Genomic DNA, 20,951 nt, shown 5'->3' on the forward strand with positions numbered 1-20,951 from the left:
AAAGGTAGCATATCAGATAATTTTTTGTGGTTGAGATTGTGAAAAGAGGTGTATGTGGCTATATGGTTGGAGAGAGAATGCCTAGTTTGTCACCTCCCTTCTCCACCTCCTCCCTCCAAACTGTCCACTCCCACCCTGACTCCCTGGATGGTCAGGAGCCTACAGTCCAGGGCTGTTTCTGCCAAAAAGATCCCAAGTCCCTCCACCCTCCTCTCAGGGGAGATCTGCTACCACCCCCACCCTCACCCCAGAAGGGGGTATACAAAGGCGTGACATGCCGCTTAATAAAAGTGTTTGACCCCTGGGGTAACCTCTCTGGGCTCCACCTCTCCAAGGATTACAGAGTAAATTCCCAAAGATGGCGATTCTTATGGAAGCTGCTCACTGTTGACAAGAAGGATCCTGGGGCCTCCTTTGGAAGTGACATGGTAACTGCACTGAGTGAATCCTGAGAAGGGAGAAAGAAGGCCCATGTAGACTGTGCTACTCCTGATCTTTAAGATAAAAACCTAGAGAGGATCTACCACAAGGAAGTCAGGGATTTGCCAGGGATTCTCTTCCCAAAGGGCCTTGAGATTCCTCAGTAACTTTCCAAATGAAAGGTTCCAGAGGATCTGTATCATGACACTCTTCTAAACAGATCCTTATAGAGCCATCTACATTCCCCACAGGAAAACTATTTTTTCCTCCCCAAAAGGGATGCCTACAGTCCTGTATGGATGCCCTGAGGCCTTTTAATTGGTGCTTTCCAGTGCCTTTTCTAATACTGCTTGCATTAGACAAAATCAGCCTGAACCCAGTTCACTATCTGAGAATCTTTAATTATGACCTATTGTGAAAGAGACCCATAGTTTAAGTCATCTCTATATCTAGTGATGAGTAGGAATAGATGACTCCCAAGGCTTCCTTCTAGCCATGATACTCTATAAGTCATCATTAAGAAGGGCAATAATAATATAGCCCATATTTCTTTAGGGCTTATGGTTTACCAAGCATTTACCTCACAACAACCCTGTGAGGGAGGCAGTACAAAGATGATCATCCCCATTTTACAAAGGCAAAAAATAGCTCAGAAAGTAAAGTCTAAGGTGAATGGTCCATGGTCACATAACTAGTTAATGGCAGAATCAGGGCTTATACCTAGCTCTTCTAATTCAAGACCCAGTGCTCTTTCCACTAAGCCAGGATTCCTAACCTGGGATTTTCAAAAATATTATTTCAATAACTGTTTTCATCTGCAATTTTACATATTTTGTTTTGTGCATTTAAAGACATTTGGAGAAGGGGTCTTTATTAGATTGCCATATTAGATTGCCAAAGGGGTGCATGACACACACAAAAAAAGATTTAAAAAGACTCTCAGTACTAGCCCATGATGCTTCATGAAGAATCTGAAACACTGGTTAAACCCAGAAGATGACTTGTTTGGGGAATGCATTATCTAGTTTTTCTTTGTTCAAGTTCAAGTACCACTTCCTATGTGAATTCTTTCTTGATTGTGACCCCAACTGTTAGTACAACTGCCAACCTGAAAGTCCTTGGAACTTACTTTGTATAATTTTGAATCTGCTTATGTGTGTACATGTTTTCTGCCTACCCTCCCTACTCCTACCTCCCTCGACATGGGTATGCTCCTTGTGGGCAGGGGTTATTTCATTTTTGTCTTTGGGTCACCAGTGCTTAGCATATAGCATCTGATGAACAGTAAGCACTTGGTACTTGTTAATTTATTGAATGATTGATTGAAAGCTGATCTTCCATCATACTTAGGAAGATCCCAAGTTATGTTATGTTTATATGCACATTCTAATAAATGAAATATTAGGGAAAGTGAGGGATGCCCAAGGTCCGTATCTATTAATCATCTGAAGTTAACAACAGGGAAAGCTTTCTTTATCATTCTCTCAGGAACCACATTCTGGACAATCTTGGGACAATTGTAAAACTGAAGCATCATGGACAGGATCACAAGGCTTAAGAAAGGTAGCTTAATTACAGAAGGAAACTGGACCCTGACAGAGCAAACAATTGCTGTGGAAGGCCAGCAAAGCCATTAACTGAAAATTGTCTGTGCCTATGTTCTGTATCTATATTTGTCAATGTGTATATTGAGGGTCTATTGCTGTCACTGGCCTTTAGAACTCCAGGGAAATAGACATTCCTTTTACTATTTCTACTATCCTATATCCTTCTGACATTCGATTTTAGCCTCTGCATGTCCACCAACATGATACAGTTCTACCCCAGATGGTAGGGATGAGTCTGCAGCAAATACAAGTTCTCTGAGGAGACCACACATATACTCCTCCCCTAAACCACCGTCAAAACAAAATCAAACAAAAAGTCTCAACTGAGCACCTTGGATGGTGAAGCTGAGGCAGAACTGATCATATAATCACCTCCCTACTAACCTCTTAATTTTACAAACAAGTAAAATGAGGCTCAGAGTGGGAAAAAGGTTTGCTCAATGTCACTGGAAGTCAGTGGACTAATCCGAAATTTTAATGCATGCAAAACCCCTTATCTACCACCCTTTCCATTATGTTCTTATTTCAGTGCTTAGTAGCATGAGCAATCCAAACATACAAATTAGAGATAAAGGCACCTTAAATAGGAAATAGTTCAAACCTCTCAAATATTAAAAGGCCTATCCTAATTCTCCCAGTTATCAATACACTCCCTCAATGAATTACTTTAAATTTACTTTGCAAATAGTTTGCATTTGCTTATCTGTGTGTTGCTTCCTTTCATTCTTAAAGGCAGGAGCTATTTGTTTTGGTTACTATGCCACTAATACTTACAACCATACCTGGCACATTTTTTTTTGTACTAGACCTGTGATTTCATCAGTATAGTGAGTTCCCAATGAGGAATTTCCTCAGTCAATGCAGCTGGATACCTTCTCCTCAATTTATGGTCTCAGAAAAGTTGCCTGGAGGAACTGAGAGGTTAAATGACTTACCCAGGATCACACAGGCAGTATGTATCAGAAGAAGAATTTGAACCTAAGTCTTCCTGACTTAAAAACCCATTTTCTATCCACTACACCAGTCTGACCAGCACATTTAATAAATACTTGCTGAAAGAAAAAACCAAGGTGGGAAAGGGAAAGTGATTTACACATAGAAGTAAATAGTTGAGCTTGGGATTTGAACCCAGTTCCTCTGACTCCAAATTTAATGTTCTTAATATAGCACTATGGTACTCTCCAAAGTCCCTGCCCTTGAAAAACTTACAGTCTATTTGGGGAGAAAATAATTACAAACATAAAGGAATAATTAATATAAAAAGCAAGACAGACTATAACTAAGTACCCCAAAAAATTCAGTATGCAAAACATATGCCTCTATAAAAGTTTAAAGGAAGGTAAGAGTTGATTCTACCTGTACCTGAAAAGGACACATGATCTCTGTCATCAGCTACTTGAAGGGCTGTCAAATGGAGAAAAGAATTAGGTTTATTGATCCCAGAAAGCAAAATGAGGAGGAATGGGGAAAAGCTCCAGGAAAGCAGATTTCAGCTGAAAATAAGAAAGAACTTTCAAACAATCAGACCTAGAGTAGAAAAGAGTGCCCCAAGCATTAGTGATTTTCATGTCACTGGAGGTTTTCAATCTGAGACTAAAATGTGCTTGTTAGGAAGAGAAAGAATTCATACTTCAGGTATAGGTTAGAATAGATGTTCTCTGAAGGCCCTTCCAGTTCTGAGACTCTATCACATGAGAGGAGCCAAAACACGAATCAAAACTATAAAGAAAAGATGGATTCAAAAAGCCTAGAGTTTGGGAGCCATTGAGCACTAAGGAAAACAGTTTTATCCACCTCAAGTTATTACAAATTAGAAAGAATTCAAAATGGTTAAAACAAAATAAGATTTTGTGTCTTAAAAGGCAAGCTCCAATTATTCTAGAACTGTCTTATGTGCTTTCTTTCCCTAATGAGGCAAGATAATGAGATATCATCTACCAACCACAAGGCACTCTGAGGCTGAACCCAAGCTCTGGGGAAATGATAAAGTCTTCTCCACATTTCTAGGAATCTTGGTTCATCAAACTATAGGCTCCCAATACTACCAGGTATCCCCACTATTAGTCATGTGGCCTCTTGAGCTCAGAAATTGCCTTTTTATCAGGAGTCAGGACCATTTAGTTTGTAGGCATGCTCTAATTGGTTCAGATTGGCAAGAAAGAAACAAAAGTTTGCCATCAGCCATGCTGAATCAAGCTTCTTCTCTCAAAAGCCAGAGGCTTTCACTCATTACATAAAATATAGATAGTAGGCCTTGGGAGCCACGGAGACAGCCGGCAGTAGAGGGTGGGGAATAGGGAGGCAGGGTAGCTAAGGCCATGGAGAGATAGACATTGCTGGAAAAGAACAGCTCACAGCAGGCACAGGCAAGTGAAGGGTGGCAGCTTTTGTATTTTTTTTTGAACAGTCTGTGCTGACGAGCTTTTTTGTTGTAGTAACATTCTTCTAAAGAGAACATTTTCTTCTTCTCTTCACTAACATCAAGATGTAGTACAAAGTGGAAAAAAAAGGAGGGGACAGTAAAAACATCTTTAAAAGTCACAACCAACAGAAACACTTGCTTATAACCACTTCCTGCCCAAATCATTGGGTTACCTGTACATGTAGCTATGCAAGCTTGGGCACCTTACTTTACTTCAATCTCAATACATCTCAATTTGCTCACCTGTCAAATGGGAATAAAGTTTTGTGTCTACTTCACAGGATAGCTATGATGAAAGTGCTTTGTAAATACTAAAGCACAGTGCCTGGCACACAGTAAACACTATGTAAATGTTAGCTATTATTATTATTATTGTTGTTATTATTATTATTATTATTATCAGAAAGTATAGGAGCATAAGTGACTATTATCATTATTGGATACATTCTGCATTCAGAGCTTTGCTCTGTTGATAGCTTGAGCTCAAGTTAGCTAGAGGTTGAGAGTCAAACTCCACAGAGATGGTAGCTGATGGTCATCAAGAGGAAGTATATACAAAGAGATGGAAAATCAGCAAAGGAATTAATCTATGTTAAAAAAAAGTCAAAAAGAAGATGAAGAGTTGGCAAACACTGAGAAGTAGGAAATGAACCAAGAGAGTTCAGTGTCTCAGAAGCTGTGGGAAGACAGAGTATTCAGCAGGAGTTAGTAAGCACAATCAGACAGCCTAGCTTCTAACAAAAAGGTCATATGGCACACCTTGTGCCACCTCTCTGAAATAAGCAATTCTATTTGTTTGAGTTAAATTTGGCTTTCAAGAGACACTGATGCTTGAAAATGCAAAGCAGACATCACAAATGCTTTCATTATGTTACTTCTCAACTCAGGAGTCCTAACATTTTTTATAAGTTTTAAGCTTCAAGATCCTCCTTGATGTGGTGCTTGAGTACAATGACCAGGTAGTCAGATTTCACTAAACCCATCACCTAAAATTCCACAATACATTCCTGCCTCTCAAGCCAACCAACTCCCATTTCATCCCAAATACAAACTGGACTTGTCCTTGCCTCCACACTGTTGCTCTCACAGTCCTCCCACACTTTGAAGGACTCCCTCTATAGCCACCTAAAACTTTCCAGACTTGCCTCTTCCATGAAACCTTCCCCAATAATACAGAGGACCTGTCCCTCCTCTGAAAGCTTTAACATTGTGTGTCCATATCAAAATCACAAAACCTTAGAATTCTTGGTATGATTTGTCTAGCCTTGTCACCCTAGTTGTGGTTGGGTTAGTTGTAGGAATTTATATTTTTCTTACTATATTCCATTCAATTTGTTCCCATGTTCTTAATACGTCTAAATCTTCTGGTAGCCTATTTAAGCTTGATCACATACAATTTCATATGGTTATTTGTTTCAGATGTGTACTTACTTTCATCAGCTTCTTGAGGGCAGGGACTATGTCTCCTTGTTTGTGCTCCTATGCATGGCAAATATCTAAGAACATGCTTAAACAGTTGCTCATGACATTCTTGTTGCCTAAATAATTTGTCATTTGCTGAACTTTCTCCTCCATTCCTAACTTGGGCAAAACCTGTTAGAAGTTTTTGTGAGTCCCTCAGGTCCCAGAGCCCAATGTCCTGGTTCCTGGCCACAAACAGATTAGGCTCCCCACCCAATTTATGGCTAGCTGGCCTTCCCACTATGCACAGATAGGAACTCTATGATGTAGCCCTATCATGGTCCAAAGGAAGAGGCCACTGGATAAGATTTGTAAGCCCTATAGGCAGAGCTGGAGAGAATTCAGTACTTTGGACTTTAAAAGTCTATCTCCAGCCTGTCTCATTAGAAAGGTAGCACTTCAGATTTTCAGAACGGTGGTGAAATAGGTACTGTACTACATTTCTGGTGTGATTATAGATTGGAGCAACATTTTGAGAAGCAATATGGTAATTAGTAATGAGTCCAAAGCTGATCATACATCTTATAACTTTACAATTCTCTTAGTAGGATTTTAGCTCAAAAACATTATAAAAAGGAAAAAAAAAGCCTATCTGTACTCTGTAATAACAAAAAATTATAAACAATGTATATTCCTCAACAGTTAGAAAACTGCCAAATAAATTATGGCATATTAATGTAATAGAACATTATGATGCTGTTTTTTTAAAAGACATGAAGTATAGGAAATAATGAAAGACCTACATGAAATCTTATAAGGTAAGATAAATAGATCAAAACTATATTCATACCAACTACAATCAGGAAAAGAAGAAGAGGAGGAAGAAAGGCAGCAAAGGAAAATAAGGAAAGGAGGAAGGAAGAAGTCAGAAGTACCAGGATGTCACGCACAACAGAAAGGAGGCATAGAACAAAAGCACTGTCTTTGCTTGTTTGTTCATTCATTTAGTTCTACCTTATTGCTCTAAGAGTTTTATTAAGATTGTGTCCCTTACTTTGCATGTCTGATTATTTGTTTTTGTTGATAGCTATTAAGCTTATAATAAAACAAAAATGTTTATGAAGACCTCCAGTGACAAAAAGTGATTATTCCCTATAACAGGAGCCCACTGTCAGATTGTTCTGACAAGCCTTTCCTTTTGTTGAGGCAAAATCTGACTTCCCAAGTCAGCAGAGAATAGTGGATAAAACATTGGATTTGGAGTCAGAAGATCATGAAATTATAAGCTGCATTAGGGTAAGAACTCCTCAGTTTTATATCTCCCCCAGCTCTGTATGCAAAGGATATTTAGTCAATATTTTTGCTCGATGAATAAATGATTAGGTTTAAACCCCAGCTCTGCTATTTATTATCTGTGTAACCTCAGGCAAATCACTTCCTTATAGAAAAGTGAAATAGAGTGGAAAGTGTGCTGGATTTGCAGTGAGAAGATCTGTGTTAAAATCCCAGCTTTGTCACTTATTACCTCTGTGACCTTAGGCAAGTTCTCTAGGCCTCAGTTACCATATCTGTAAGATGAAAGTGCTGGACTAAATGACATCTAATTATTATAATCTTCTTTGGCTACAATGCTGTGCATTGCCTTTCTCAAAAAGGTTAAGAGATTCTGGGAAAAACTGGTCAAAATCTAGTGCTTTGGGGTAGCCCAGCAATAAATGATCTAGTCAGCACACTGGACTATCTGAAACAAAGACTGCAATGGCTACAGAGATACCATGCTACTCGGGGGTAGCAGCTATCAATCAACAAATCCCCAGGTCTACCAGGTCCCAAGTTCCCAGAGAGAACTCAAAGAGTTGTATGCCATCATAACGTCCAGCTGGATGGTGCCTTCCTACTCCACCCAGGACATAGCCTGAATACTCCTAAACAGAAGACATCCTGCACTCTCTCTGTCTTTAGGACTCAGCCTCACACATAAGGCAAAGGCAAAGGAGGAAAGCTGGAAAGAAGATCAAGAGCAAGAAAACATGATGCAAGAAGAGAGGGGAGGGTGGGGATTTATCACCTCATCACTCTCCTCCACATCCACGTTCCCGTTGGCGTCATCATCCATCTGCTTGTGGATGTTTCGGACGGCCTCAAAGCTGAGCTGCTCATCCTCATTGTGGCACAAGGGCTTGTCAATCCTGCAGAATTCTGTCAGAGGGAAAGAAAGAGGCTACTGTCATACCCACATGAGCCAAAGGTAGGATGCAGATCTCTCCAGCCTGCTACAAGAGTAGAGATCTCCTTCCTCAGAACTCCCACAGCATTTTCTGTCACTGACTCACAGATTTTGAAAGGACTAATCCAGCTTGTACATGAATGGGAATCCCCTTCACAAGATCCCTGACAAGTAGTCAGCCATTTTCCATCTGAATACTTCCAAAGATCAGTAACTCTTCAAAGCAGCCCCTTCTGTTTTACCCAAAGAGCACTTGACACCAGCAAACAGGTACTTAAGTAAAACTGGGCAATGATATGATGAAGTGGAGAGAGTGTAGAGCCTGAGTAAAAAAACACTCATCGAGTTCAAATCTGATTCAGACACTTTACTAGCTATGTGACCCTAGGCAATGCAATTGTTTGCCTCAGTTTCGTCATCTGTAAAATGAGCTAGAGAAGAAAATGGTAAACTATTCCAATATCTTTGCCAAGAAAACACTCAAAGGGGTCACAAAGAGTCAGACAAAACTGAAAAATGACTAAACAACAGTCTTATCTCATTAGCTAGCCTATAGGTTTCTGAAGGACTGAAACTATATCTAATTTTTTTTTAATTTCCCTTAGCATATTAGTGCCTAAGACTGGGCACAGAGCTAGAGTTAACTCCTACTCTTTACTCTGAAACGGGCCAGACTCAGGTTTCTCCCAAGTTATGAGAAGGAAAAATATTGGAAGCAAAGGACAGGAAATCCTCCCTAGCAGAAATGATTTTTCCCTAATACTCTGCAAATCTGTCAGAACATTTTGTACCTTCTCTCTTAAATGCTTCTAAAATTCTAATTTATCTTATGTTTGAGTCTTATCTCCAAACTAGATTGCCAATTTAGGAACAGGGATTGTGCCTCTTAGAACTCAAATTTTATGAATTAAATGCTGAGTTGTTAATAATAGCTTAGAATTCATTTAAACAGAAAGATGCCTTCTAAATTCTACATCTATCTCACAAAGTTTTTTTTTTCCTTTTACAAACTTAAAATTGGGCTCAAGTTCATTATCTCCACCACACACATAGCACTTCAAAATTTTTGCACATTATCTAACTCTTAACCATTTAAGTATCTACACATTTGTATTTTATTACCTCTGTTTTATATAGGAGGAAATTAACATCTATAGGGCAGGATAGATTTGCCTAACTATCAACAATATACAACTGACACTAAACTGCAGATGACCTGATTTCTAGATTTTTTTTATTTTCTGCTACAAGACTTCTAGTCTGGCTCTTGAAATTGGATATCCATGAGCCTTTGTGCTCAGCATTGGGCTTTGTATACTTCATACATCAACAAATGTTTACTGATTGAAGAAAACTAATATTAGGTGTGGCCTTAATGGTTACCAGATTAGAAATAGTCTCAGCAACAATGAGAAGAGGGTATCTGGGGCATGAAGCCCTGGTCAGATATTCAGGAGCCCTATATGAAGGATGTCCCAGTGCCAGACTATAACTGCTCAGAGAGTCAATTGTTAAAATTTCAGAGTGAGCATTTATTTGCCCTTGGAAATGGGCAAACCACAAATCTGGGCTTGATCTATTGTTTGTTCATTGTCTAGACCAGTGATTCCCAAAGTGGGCGCTGGTGGGTGCTGCAGTGATGGCCACAGGTGCATTTATCTTTCCTATTGCTATTAAAATTTTTAAAAATTAAATTTCCAGGGGGCTAAGTAATATTTTTTCTTGAAAGGGGGCAGTAGGCCAAAAAAGTTTGGGTCTAGACTTTAAGAAAAAGTGGAGAAAATGTACTGTAGGCAAATCCCCCCCCCCAGAGATCTAGTTGTTAAATATTTACCAATATACACTCCTGCTTGTATTCCAGTCCCAGCTCTGCTACTAGCTTTATTCAGAGACTTAGCAGGTCTCTTTACTTCACAGAAAAAAAGGAAAAAAAAGGGGGGGGGAAGGAATCATTTCCAACTCTGAATTTAGGGTAACTCCTTGTATTTGGGAACAAGTGGCCAGGTCCATTTGGCTTATTTTTATAAGCATATGTGCTAGTAAGAATTATCAGGGAAGAAGAAGTTCCTTCTGTTACCCTTGGTCCAAGGAAGTCAGAAGAATGGATATTTGTGATGAGATGCTAAATGCAGACAAAATATCTACAGGAAAAATGCCAGTTGAGAGAGAGAATGGACCAGAAGTGAAAAATGAGACATACACTTTCAACAAGAGTCAGTGAGTGAATCTGTTTTGCTTCATTAAGCTAGACTTTGAGATCACTGTAGAAGAGCTTTTATTTGGAGGAGAGGGGAATTAATTATCAGGGAAGAGTAGGCAGATAATGGTAGTGGCACAAAGAAGAGAAAAGCATCGATGAAACATTTAAAATATGCAGAAGGAAGATCAGAAGGGGATACAAACAAGTGGATTAGTTTTTTTTTACTATTGGCTACATATATATTTTAAAAAACAAACTAACAGAAGTTCATAATTTCATATATAATCTTTATTTTCTGTTCTTTGCATGTTGAAATATTTATGCTCCTTAAGTTTATGTTAAGAAAAATAAAGAAAACAGTTTCCTTAGTAGACTCTTCACAGTAGACTATTCTGTCTGAGACATGAGTTCCAAATTTATTTCCAGGCTCCCAGTTATCTCATGTACTTGCCTGCTTCTCTCCTTCCCCTAGTGGTACCACTACATTACCTGGAGCAAACTCAAACCTAACAAAGTCTTCCTAGTATTCTTGTCAACAAAAATTTAATTCAACTGCCTGTGTGCAAGACCTTATCTTTGGTGCTGGGGAAACAAAGATGAAAAGTGATACAACCGGTACACAAGTTTCACATGTGGTAGAATGTGATAGGGACAAAATGTAGAAAGCAGCAAAGTGATCTGAGGAATATAAGGAGGGAGTGATCATTTTCAATGGGCTGAGGGGAAAGCGAAGGAAAGTAGAATGAGATGAAGGAAAGCTTCATGGGGAAGGTGGCACATGAGCTAAGTCTTGAAGGAGTAAAAAGGATTTCAACAGGTAGAGATAAGAAAGGAATGCCTTCCAAACAAAGATGACCTGCATGAATAAAGCAGAATGAAACTGGAAAACAGTAGTCCAGTTACACTGGAATGAGTACATGAACAACAACAGAAAACAAGGCTGGAAAGAAACATAGAATTCTAAAGTATGGGAAGGGCCTTCAGGAGCATCTAGTCCAATTTATGCCCAAGCAAGAATCATATGCCAACAGGGGGTCATCTACTCCCTATTGGAAAGTATATTGGACCCTGGCTATGGCAAGGCTATGGTGTTTGTCTTTTATACAGCAGGAAATGGCCAAGGTCTTTGAGCAGGAGAAGCACAAGGTCAGACTTATGCAAGGTAGAGACTGGAAGGACTTCTACCTCCAGGAAGCAATTGTTGACTCAATTGGACTACAATGATTGGCCCTCTAAGAGTTCCTGTTGCTTTTTCAACCAGACCCACACAATTAAACACTAAACTATCTCAAAGCAATTTCATGTGTACCTTTTACTTCCTATACTGGCCACTGAACCAAGTGCAAGAGCAATATCACTTTTAATCTCCATAGGTATACAATTAATACATCTTGGGGGCTAAAGGCCCAGTTGCTAAAATGAACCCTAGGCAGTATTAGTCTGATTCACTTTCTTGGCACTACTGACCTACACAGACTTAGTCTGAAAGACAAGTGAACAAGTTCATTTAAGAAAAAGCTGACAAATGGGGAATTCATTCATTCAAGTAGCATTTATTAAGTACCTTCTACATCAACTACTAAGGATGCAAAAGACAAAATTAAAAAATAGTCCCTACCACAAGACCCTTACCCTAAGATAACATATGTAAAGCACTTTGCAAACTTTAAAGTTCTATATAGATACTAGCTGTTTTATACATTAAAAAAACAAATACTATCAAAGCTATTTCATGATAAATAGAGTGCTTACAATTGTTGGGGATAGGAAAGGCTTTATTTAGGAGGCAGCATCTGAGCTCTGAGCCAGATCTGCAGAAAGTGAGACTAAGTAAGGCACAGCTCAGGCAAGGGCACAAAGACAGGAGATTAAATGGCAAGTTTTGAGAAAAAAGCAAAAAAAAGCCAGTTTGCCTAAAATATAGATTGTATGAAGGAGTAATATGAACTAAGCCTAGAAATAATTAAGTTAGAACGAGTCCATGTCAAGTTACAGAATTTGTATTTTATCCTAGATGCCAGAGGGAATAGAAGAAGATAAGACATACAACATACCCTTCAGCATCACAGCATTATAGCTGATGAGAAAGGTAAAAATTGTGTTGAAGGAACCTGAACAGTTCCTAATAGAAGCAGATTGGTAAAAGGAAATAGCATTTTAGAAGTCTTTTGTTCAAGTCCCAGGGAATCTTAGCTTCCTCTATAAAAAAGGAGATAGGGAGAGGGATTTACACTGACTTTCCCAGCTTAGATCAAGCAAGATAATGTGTGTAATAGTGGTCTGTAACCTCTAAAGTGCTGCTGTTTTAAAGCTATGGTGATCATTAAGCCTCAGCTATTGTTCTTCAGTGTCTCATCATCAATGTGTGGAAGGGATGAGGTTCTGCAAGGAGAATTTAAGCAACTAGGAAAGAACAGCCCAATTGTATGTCCATTATGTAATTGAGAAAGGGCTCATCACTGGAATACCAGTCACTAGTATGTGAAAATTAGTCTCTGATCTTTTGAAATAGGTACTATTAATAAGACTCAGAGAACTGAGGTTTTATTTATTCTCTGGGCCAGGACCCTCCAAGGCAAAACTCACTGCCTGGATAAAAGTAGTTTCTGATGCTCTCAATTGGCACTGCCACTCCCTGCCTTATTAGGTCCCTTTCCACTCCAAAGAATCATAGGATTGGAAAGGACATCAAAGAGCTTCTGGTCCAACCTAAACCCAAATAAGAATCCTCTCTACAGAATCCATGGCAAGCATTTAGCTTTTTCTTGAAACAAAAACTTCCATGGAAGTGGAACATCAAAGTCCATTCCATGGTTATACAGTTTGACTTGTTAGGAAGTCTGTGGGCTGCAGAGAATCAAATTTATGCAATCAAGCTGGCCATTTTACTCTGGGCTAGTGGGCAACTGGCTTTTTTCAAGACTGAAACAACTAAAATTTATCCCAAACTATACATCCCCCCAAACTTGAGCAGACCTTTGGAGGTCTCCCACTAACTCCCAGGAGCCTCCCACATACACACGCTGCCTCCATTCACAGAAGGGAGTGCCAGAAGCAGCATGCTGGGAAACAGCTTTGTTGGTATTATCTGTACTTCTGTGTTAAAACGGAAGCTCAATTATCAAAACTTGTCATTTAACCATCATCAGAATTATCACTGAATCTTTCAGCCAATGGGTTTACACATGAGTATGAGAAGTCTATCTTTTCCCTAAGAATTATAATTTCTTGCTGGCATTAAACAGAAATAATTTCTCAGAAAAGTTCTTAGGCAGTTCATATATAATCCAAAAACCTGGATTCAAAACCCAGCCCTTGGGGCAGCTGGGTAACTCGGTGGATTGAGAGCCAGGCCTAGAGATGTGAGGTCCTAGATTCAAATCTGGCCTCAGACACTTCCCAGCTGTGTGACCCTGGGCAAGTCACTTGACCCCCATTGCCCACCCTTACCACTCTTCCACCTAGGAGCCAATACACAGAAGTTAAGGATTTAAAAAAACAAAAACAAAAACCCAGCCCTTGTTACTAGCTATTCAATGTTGTACAACTTACTTCTCTGTGACTTACTTTTCTCATCTTTAAAATGAATTAGACCAGATAATCTCTAAGATCATCTCCAGTTCTCAGTCCTAACTCTAGCATTTGAAAATGCTGATTCTTTGCACCAAGTGAAAGGCAACAGAAAATAATTGACTGTAGGCAGGGCAGTGACCCCTGGCAAGCACCTGGAGCAGCAAAACCCAATGAGAAGCATCTGAGTCAGACATGGGGGTTGGTTGGCCACAGTATAGGGCTCAGAGCAATGAGTGAAAATGGAGGAAGAGGTGGGAGGAAGGGAGAGAGGCAATTAACAGAAGGCCTTGAAACCTATTATTAGTAAATTAGTTTAAATCTTAATGATACACTGCACAGGGAGTCTGGAGACCAGAGTCCTAGACCTAACTCTCACACTAACTCACTGTATGACCTTGACAATAACAGCTATTAACTGTCATTTATGTACCACTTTATGGTTTACAAAACCAGGCTCTGTCCTAATCCTCTTGTCTTCTCTCTCTTATACCATATCATTTGGGGCTCTCATCAGCCCCCAGAAGACTCAATTAGCTCCATGTAGATGATCTGAGGTCTATTTGTCTAGTCCTCACCTCCCTCCTGACTCCCAGTCTCACATCTCTGCCTTTTCAACATTTCAGTCTGGATGTTTCATAGACATCTTAAACTCAACATGTCCTAAACTGATCTCAATCCTCTCCTCTTCCTAACTTTGAACCCATCCATATCCCATTCACTGCCAAGTTTTGTCATTTCTATGTTAACATCTCTCATATATGCCATATTCCACCCCCTTCCCTGCTCTGACATTGCCTCTACCCTAACAGGGACCATCACTGACTCAGGAGAGGACTAAGGCTGCTGGGACTGCCTGTCTCAACACACACACACACACACACACACACACACACACACATACACACACACACACTCACTCTCTCTCTCTCACTCACTCACTTTCTCTCTACTTCTTTCTCTCACACACACTCACTTTCTCTCTCTTTATTTCACTCTCTCTCACATACACACATATACACACACTCTCTCTCTGTCTCTCTCTCTTTCCCTCCCTACCTAATGGTTCCTGATTACTTCCAGAATCAAATACAAAATTCTCTTAAGTCCTTTATAACTCAGCCCCTTCCTATTTTTCCAGTTTTCTTACACCTTATACCTCCCCCCTCACTCCTACACATTGTATGATCCAGGAATACTATCCTCCTTACTGTTCCTCACACAAGAAATTCCATTTCCTGATTCCAAGCATTTTCACTGGCTGTGAAAATAAGAATCCTCTCTACAAGTCATGGCAAGTGGTCATTTAGCTTCTTCTTGAAATGAGAGTCTCCATTGAGAGGGAACACATTAATTAAAGTCCACTGCATGGTTAGAATCAGCCTAATTCTTTTTTTTCTTTTTAACCCATACTTTCTGCCTTAGTAACAACTCTAAACCAGAAGGGCAAAGTCTAGGTTAAGTGACTTGTCCAAGATCACATAGCTAGGAAGGGAAGTGTCTGAGGCCACATTTGAAATCAGGTTCTCCCAACTCCAGGCCTGATATCCTATCTGTTTTACATAGCTACCCCTGACAAAGCATTTTCCACATGTTATATCACTTGATTCTGAAAACAGCGCTGAGGAAAGAAATACAGATATTATTCTCATGTTACAAATGAGGATGCAACTCTAAGAGGTAAAGTGACTTGCCCAGGATCATTTAGCTGCATATGGCAGCACCAGGATCTGATGCCCAGGTCTTTTGACTCTAAATCCACACTCTAGGCTGCAGTCAATTACCATAAACTATAGAGGTGAATATGACCTTTAAGGTCATATATACATACACACATACAAATAAACATACATACATTTATATACATACTCTTTCTCTAAATATATCTACACACACAGTGGAAGTCAGGAAGAACTGAGTTTGGATTTATTTTCAGACATTTAATAGGTAATTTAACCAAGACTCAAGTTTCCTTTTCCATAAGATGTAGGTAATAATAGCATCTACTTCATGGAGTTGTGAAGATCAAATGAGATAATGTATAAGGTACTTTGCAACCCTTAAAGTGCTACACAAATATAAGTCATTCCTAGTATACATTTTAAGGTCCTTCAAGTAAACCGTAACATGACCAACCCTTGCTGGCCATCTCAAGGAAATTTGGGGAGGAGGTTGGAAAGAAAAAAAAGCATTTATTAAGTACCCACTATGTGTCAGGCACTATGCTAAGCACTTTACAAATATTATCTCATTTGAATTTACTGAGGTAGAGATATAGACTTACCATTTCCTTATAGGATTGTGGAAAGATAAGAAAAACTTCTAGATTCATTTTTGGGCTTTTTTCAGAATTACTCTGTAAAACCAAACACTGACTACCTTTTTACATCTATAATATGCAAGACTTTTATGTGTAACAGTTTTATCTACATCTAACATCTATAATAATCAAGGTCATATTTACTAGGTCACATGTAGGGATACAGAAAATAAGATCTCCTGCCCTTTAACTTTCAACCAAAAAGCTCATAATGAAAAGATAATTAGCAGTACAAAGCTACAAGAAAGGATAAATGTCAAATGGGTGTGCAAACAATGAGGTCTGTGGAAAGTCAAAGAAGGAGAGGCCAGTGCCTGACCTGTCCCCAATAAATTAAGTTCAATGGCTTCCTATCACCTACAGGATCAAATGTGAAATTCTCTGTTTGGTCTTCAAAGTCCTTTGTAACCTAGCCCCACTTCTACCTTTCTTTTACCTTGGACACCCCTCCAATCTGCAATACAATGGCTGTCTGGCTAGTCTTCAAACAAAAGGCTCCATCTACAGACTCTAGGCATTTTCACTATCTTCTTTGTGGGCCTGGAACTCTTTCCTTCTCCATTTTTACCTCCTGGCTTCCTTCAATTCCCACCTTCTACAGCAAGCCTTTCCCAATCCTCCTTTCTTCTTGTTGATAATTTCCTATTTATCTTGTATATGCTCTTATGTACTTAGTTGCTTACATACATGTTGTCTCTTCCACTAAACTGTGTGCTCCTAGGGAGTAAAGACTGTCTTGCTTTCATTGAATCCCCAGTACTTAGTACAGTGCCTGGAACACAGTAGTAGTGTTTACTGCCTGACTGATAGTAGAGGCTAGGATAGTTAGGGAAAACTTCCTAGAAAACAAAAGGTCTGAGCTGAGCAGAGAACACAATTCAAAGGCATTTTCATAAGGAGAAATACTGGCTACTCCAGATTGTCAGTGTGGAATAACCCAAAACGTAGCTACAGCACAACACGTAGATACGAGTCTTCCTCTCAGCCCTTATGTAGCTCACTATCCTCCTATACAACCTGGTGAAAAGATCAATGGACTAGGAGTTAGGTGAACCCTGGGTTTGAATCCCAGCTTCCATACACTTACTGACCATGTGACTATATACAGTAACAGCAATATTGTGGAATGATCAACTGTAATAGATTTGGCTACTCTCAGCAATAAAATGATCTAGGACAATTCTGAAGGACTTATGACAAAGAATGCTATCTACCCCCAGAGAAAAAATTGTTGGAGCCAGGATGCAAATCAAAGCACATGATTTTTCACTTTAGTATATTTGGGTTTTTATTTGTGGGGGTTGGTTTTATATGGTTATTCTCTTACAAAAATATGTAAATAGGTTTTGCATGATAATACACATATAACCCAGATCAAATTGCTTCCCAACTCTGGAAAGGATAAGGATAAGGAGACAATTTGGATCATATAACTTTGGAAAATGTGGAAATTTGTTATTACATGTAATAGGTAAAATAAAATATCTTTACATTAAAAAAAAAAGAATTCTGTTGGCTGCAAATATCCCTGCTGACAGCATGCTCCTGGCACCGGATTCAAAGACCAGCAAGGGGCACACTCTTGAGAAGTAGCCTATTAGCAAGAATGTTCTCAGAACAGCACGTCCCCATTTCACCACAGGACACAGTCCCTTCATACCTACAGCTCAGCTTAGCTCTCTGCAGGGGAAAAGGAATTTAGGGAAACTTGAAATGTCTTCTGACCAAGTGGAATCAGCAAATAACCCCTCTGGTATGTGGGATCTAAGACATCACTTTCAACCAGCCTAGTAATAGTTATGATGTCAATTCATTCTACCAACATTCAATGAGCACTGAGTACAGCTGCAAAATTCAGTGCTTGGTGTTAGACAAAGACATTTCATATACACAGGACCTTGCTCTAAGCTTACAATCTAATAAGGAGAAGAAAAGGCATTTACTTAAACAATTATGATACAAGAGAGGGATATATGCAAAGAGGCAGTCTATAAAAACTGTTCTGAGAAACTGGAGAAAGTAGACATTATTTTTTCCTGGACCAAAGGGAAAAAGGGAGAAGGAAACAGAGCAGAAGTTCTAGCTCTTTATGAAGGAGGTGGCATCTAATCTAGTGTTAGAAATACAGGGAGAACTTCAAAAAACTGAAATGGGGACAACAAGCCAAGGAACTAGGATAGCAGATGGAAGGCCAAGAATAAGGGATGGCCTTGTTGGAGATAAAAGCTCCCCAGCAGTTGCAGATTTTTTCAGTGCTTGATCTTGTGTGCTGATTTTTAACTTTTCCTTTTCTTTCTTTCTTTCTTTTCTTTTCTTTTTTTATTTTTGGTCTTTAAGAATACAATTTGTTGGGGCAGCTGGGTAGCTCAGTGGATTGAGAGCCAAGCCTAGAGACAGGAGGTCCTAGGTTCAAATCTGGCCTCAGACACTTCCCAGCTGTGTGACCCTGGGCAAGTCACTTGACCCCCATTGCCTACCCTTACCACTCTTCCACCTATAAGTCAATACACAGAAGTTAAGGGTTTAAAATAAAAAAAAAAGTTAAAAAAAAAAGAATACAATTTGTTATATGAGATGGCTCTTTGAGAGGGAGAGAGGCAGGGATATTGAGGAAAATTATAATGATATCCTAGTAGAGAAGTTAAGATTGCACAAAAAAAACTACAACATATGGTATAATGTGATAAATATTTGTTGAATTTGTTACCTAATTGAAGGGTTATTAAGTACATGCAGTGTACTATGGGAATACAAAGGAAGGAAAAAAAACAGTTGATACTTGGGCTGGGCCTTGGAGTGGAGACAAGATTATTCTCACACAGTGGGTATGGGAGAGGGAGGAAGAGAAGCAAGATGAGCTTTCCAGGGGAAGGAAATAAGTGTGAGCCAAAGCAAAAACCATCATGTGATGTTTATAGTCAAAGAAATAAAGGTTAAAACAAAACTAAATAATAAATCATGGTAGAAATTATGAATGCTATTGTCAGGGATAATTAAAGAGAGAATACAGGACTGCTGCATAAGATGAGAAAATCTTCCTAGAAAGGTGGGTGACAAAGACAGGGAAGCTTCGACTAAAGAGAAAGTCTGAAAACTAGTATTATCACACTAGAAAGCAGATTTAGAAATCAGCTTCAATAAGAGAATCTAATAGGTAGCGTAAAGCTCTCTGAAGAGCTACAGCATGCTTTGAAACCATGGACAAAACTGAGATCTCTCCATGACTGAGCAAAGGTTAGTCAGCTTCTATCAGGGGTTTCCTAGCCTTATTCCTAGCAACCAATGTGGTATAATGGAAAGAACACTGGATTTGGAGTCAAATGACTTGGATTCAAATCTCAACTCTGCTACTGATTAATTTTGGAACCTTGATTAATTCCTTCTGAGAGTCATTTTCTTCATCTATAAAAAAAAGAAAGGTTTAGACTAAATGGCCCTAAAGTCCTTTCCAATGCTGTTGGAGCAGGATAGCTGGGGTAGCAATCAAAGAAGGGATAGCAAACCTGGACCATAATGCCTCTCCCTTCAGTCCACAACACACAGTCACATATTAACAACTTGAATTAATAATCCTTTAAGGTTTACAATGTGCTTTCCTCATAGCAACCCTATGAGGCAAGTACTACCTCATTCCCATTTTACAAATAAGGAAACTAAGACAAGAGATTTGTCTACCACCATTACAAAACTAATAATTCTAAGTCCAGTGATCATTCACTACATTGTGATGCCTCCCACAAACATTCCTCCCCAGAATCATCTTCCTCCCAGGTGCTAGGTTTAGAAAGTATAACTGATTAAAATCTCATCAGTTCCAGGAAAAACAGGAAGAAATCTCTGGAAACATATTCAGAAAGAGATATACAATGAGCCTCTGAAAGCTGAGGAAATCTGAGAAACTGCCAGGAAACTCCTCCCATCTCTGATTAGCCTAAGCTGGAAACTGATCTCACTTTGACAATCAACAAGCATTTTATGAAGTGCCTAACCTGTATCAGACATTGTACTAAGGAAAATGAGTGACTAAGAGATGCCAAACAAAAGAGTTTATTAGAATCAAGGAATGAGGAATCACTTTTATTTAAAAGAATGGAGATAGTGGTACTTAAAGTAGGTCTTGAATGAAGAATAGTATCAATAGTTAGAGAAGAGGGAAAAGACTTAGATCTATATGCATGTAATCACATAACAGGAGGAAATTTAACAAAGCATAAAATAAGGCCTAAGAGGCAGCCTGGAGCCAGATGATGGAGGCTTGAATGCCAGGCTAAAAGTATGGGGGGGGGGGGTTCCCTACTTAGTAGGGGGAAAGAACACAGGGTTTCAAATTAGAAGACCTGGCTTTAAAATTTGGCTCTCCACTTAGTACCTGTAAGATCTTGAACTAGCCCCAAATTCTCTGGGCCTCAGTTTGTGCATCTCTAAAACAAAAGTAAGACCTCTGAGATCCCTTTTGGCTCTAAATCCATGATTCTTTGCTACTGTAAGCAATGTTGTCCCTCATATTTGAAGAGGACCAAAATTGCACAACTGATGATATCTTCTGACTTGAGCACAAATTGGATTTATAGAAGGCAGAATTGCACAAAGCTATCACCCTCATTCTCTCCCAGAGTCTTTAACGCCCAGAAACAAAACAAAAATCAAGATATATGGTGATGGCTTGGGATATGATGGATATCTTGGCTTCTTCAATGTCTGACCAAGCTGTAAGCACTCCATAAAGCCTGCTTCAGCCACCTTCATGGTCAATGGAACAAATTATTCTTATCTACCCTTTCTGC

At 39.2% G+C, this 20,951-nt stretch overlaps 1 protein-coding gene across 3 annotated transcripts in view; it reads right to left on the reverse strand.

Moving 5' to 3' along the window:
- STIM1 (stromal interaction molecule 1) overlaps positions 1–20,951 on the reverse strand; it is a 247,378-nt gene that overhangs the window by 142,940 nt on the left and 83,487 nt on the right. For 2 of the 3 annotated variants that reach the window (XM_044668081.1, XM_044668082.1), the window contains one exon: positions 7,919–8,049. The exons of the other annotated variant lie outside the window; for it this stretch is intronic. In XM_044668081.1, coding sequence (XP_044524016.1) covers positions 7,919–8,049 — 131 coding nt within the window. The remainder of the gene's footprint in view (positions 1–7,918; positions 8,050–20,951) is intronic. 3 annotated transcript variants of the gene reach the window in all.

Source organism: Gracilinanus agilis, chromosome 3, assembly GCF_016433145.1.
Source record: "Gracilinanus agilis isolate LMUSP501 chromosome 3, AgileGrace, whole genome shotgun sequence".
Classification (NCBI taxonomy): Eukaryota; Metazoa; Chordata; class Mammalia; order Didelphimorphia; family Didelphidae; genus Gracilinanus; species Gracilinanus agilis.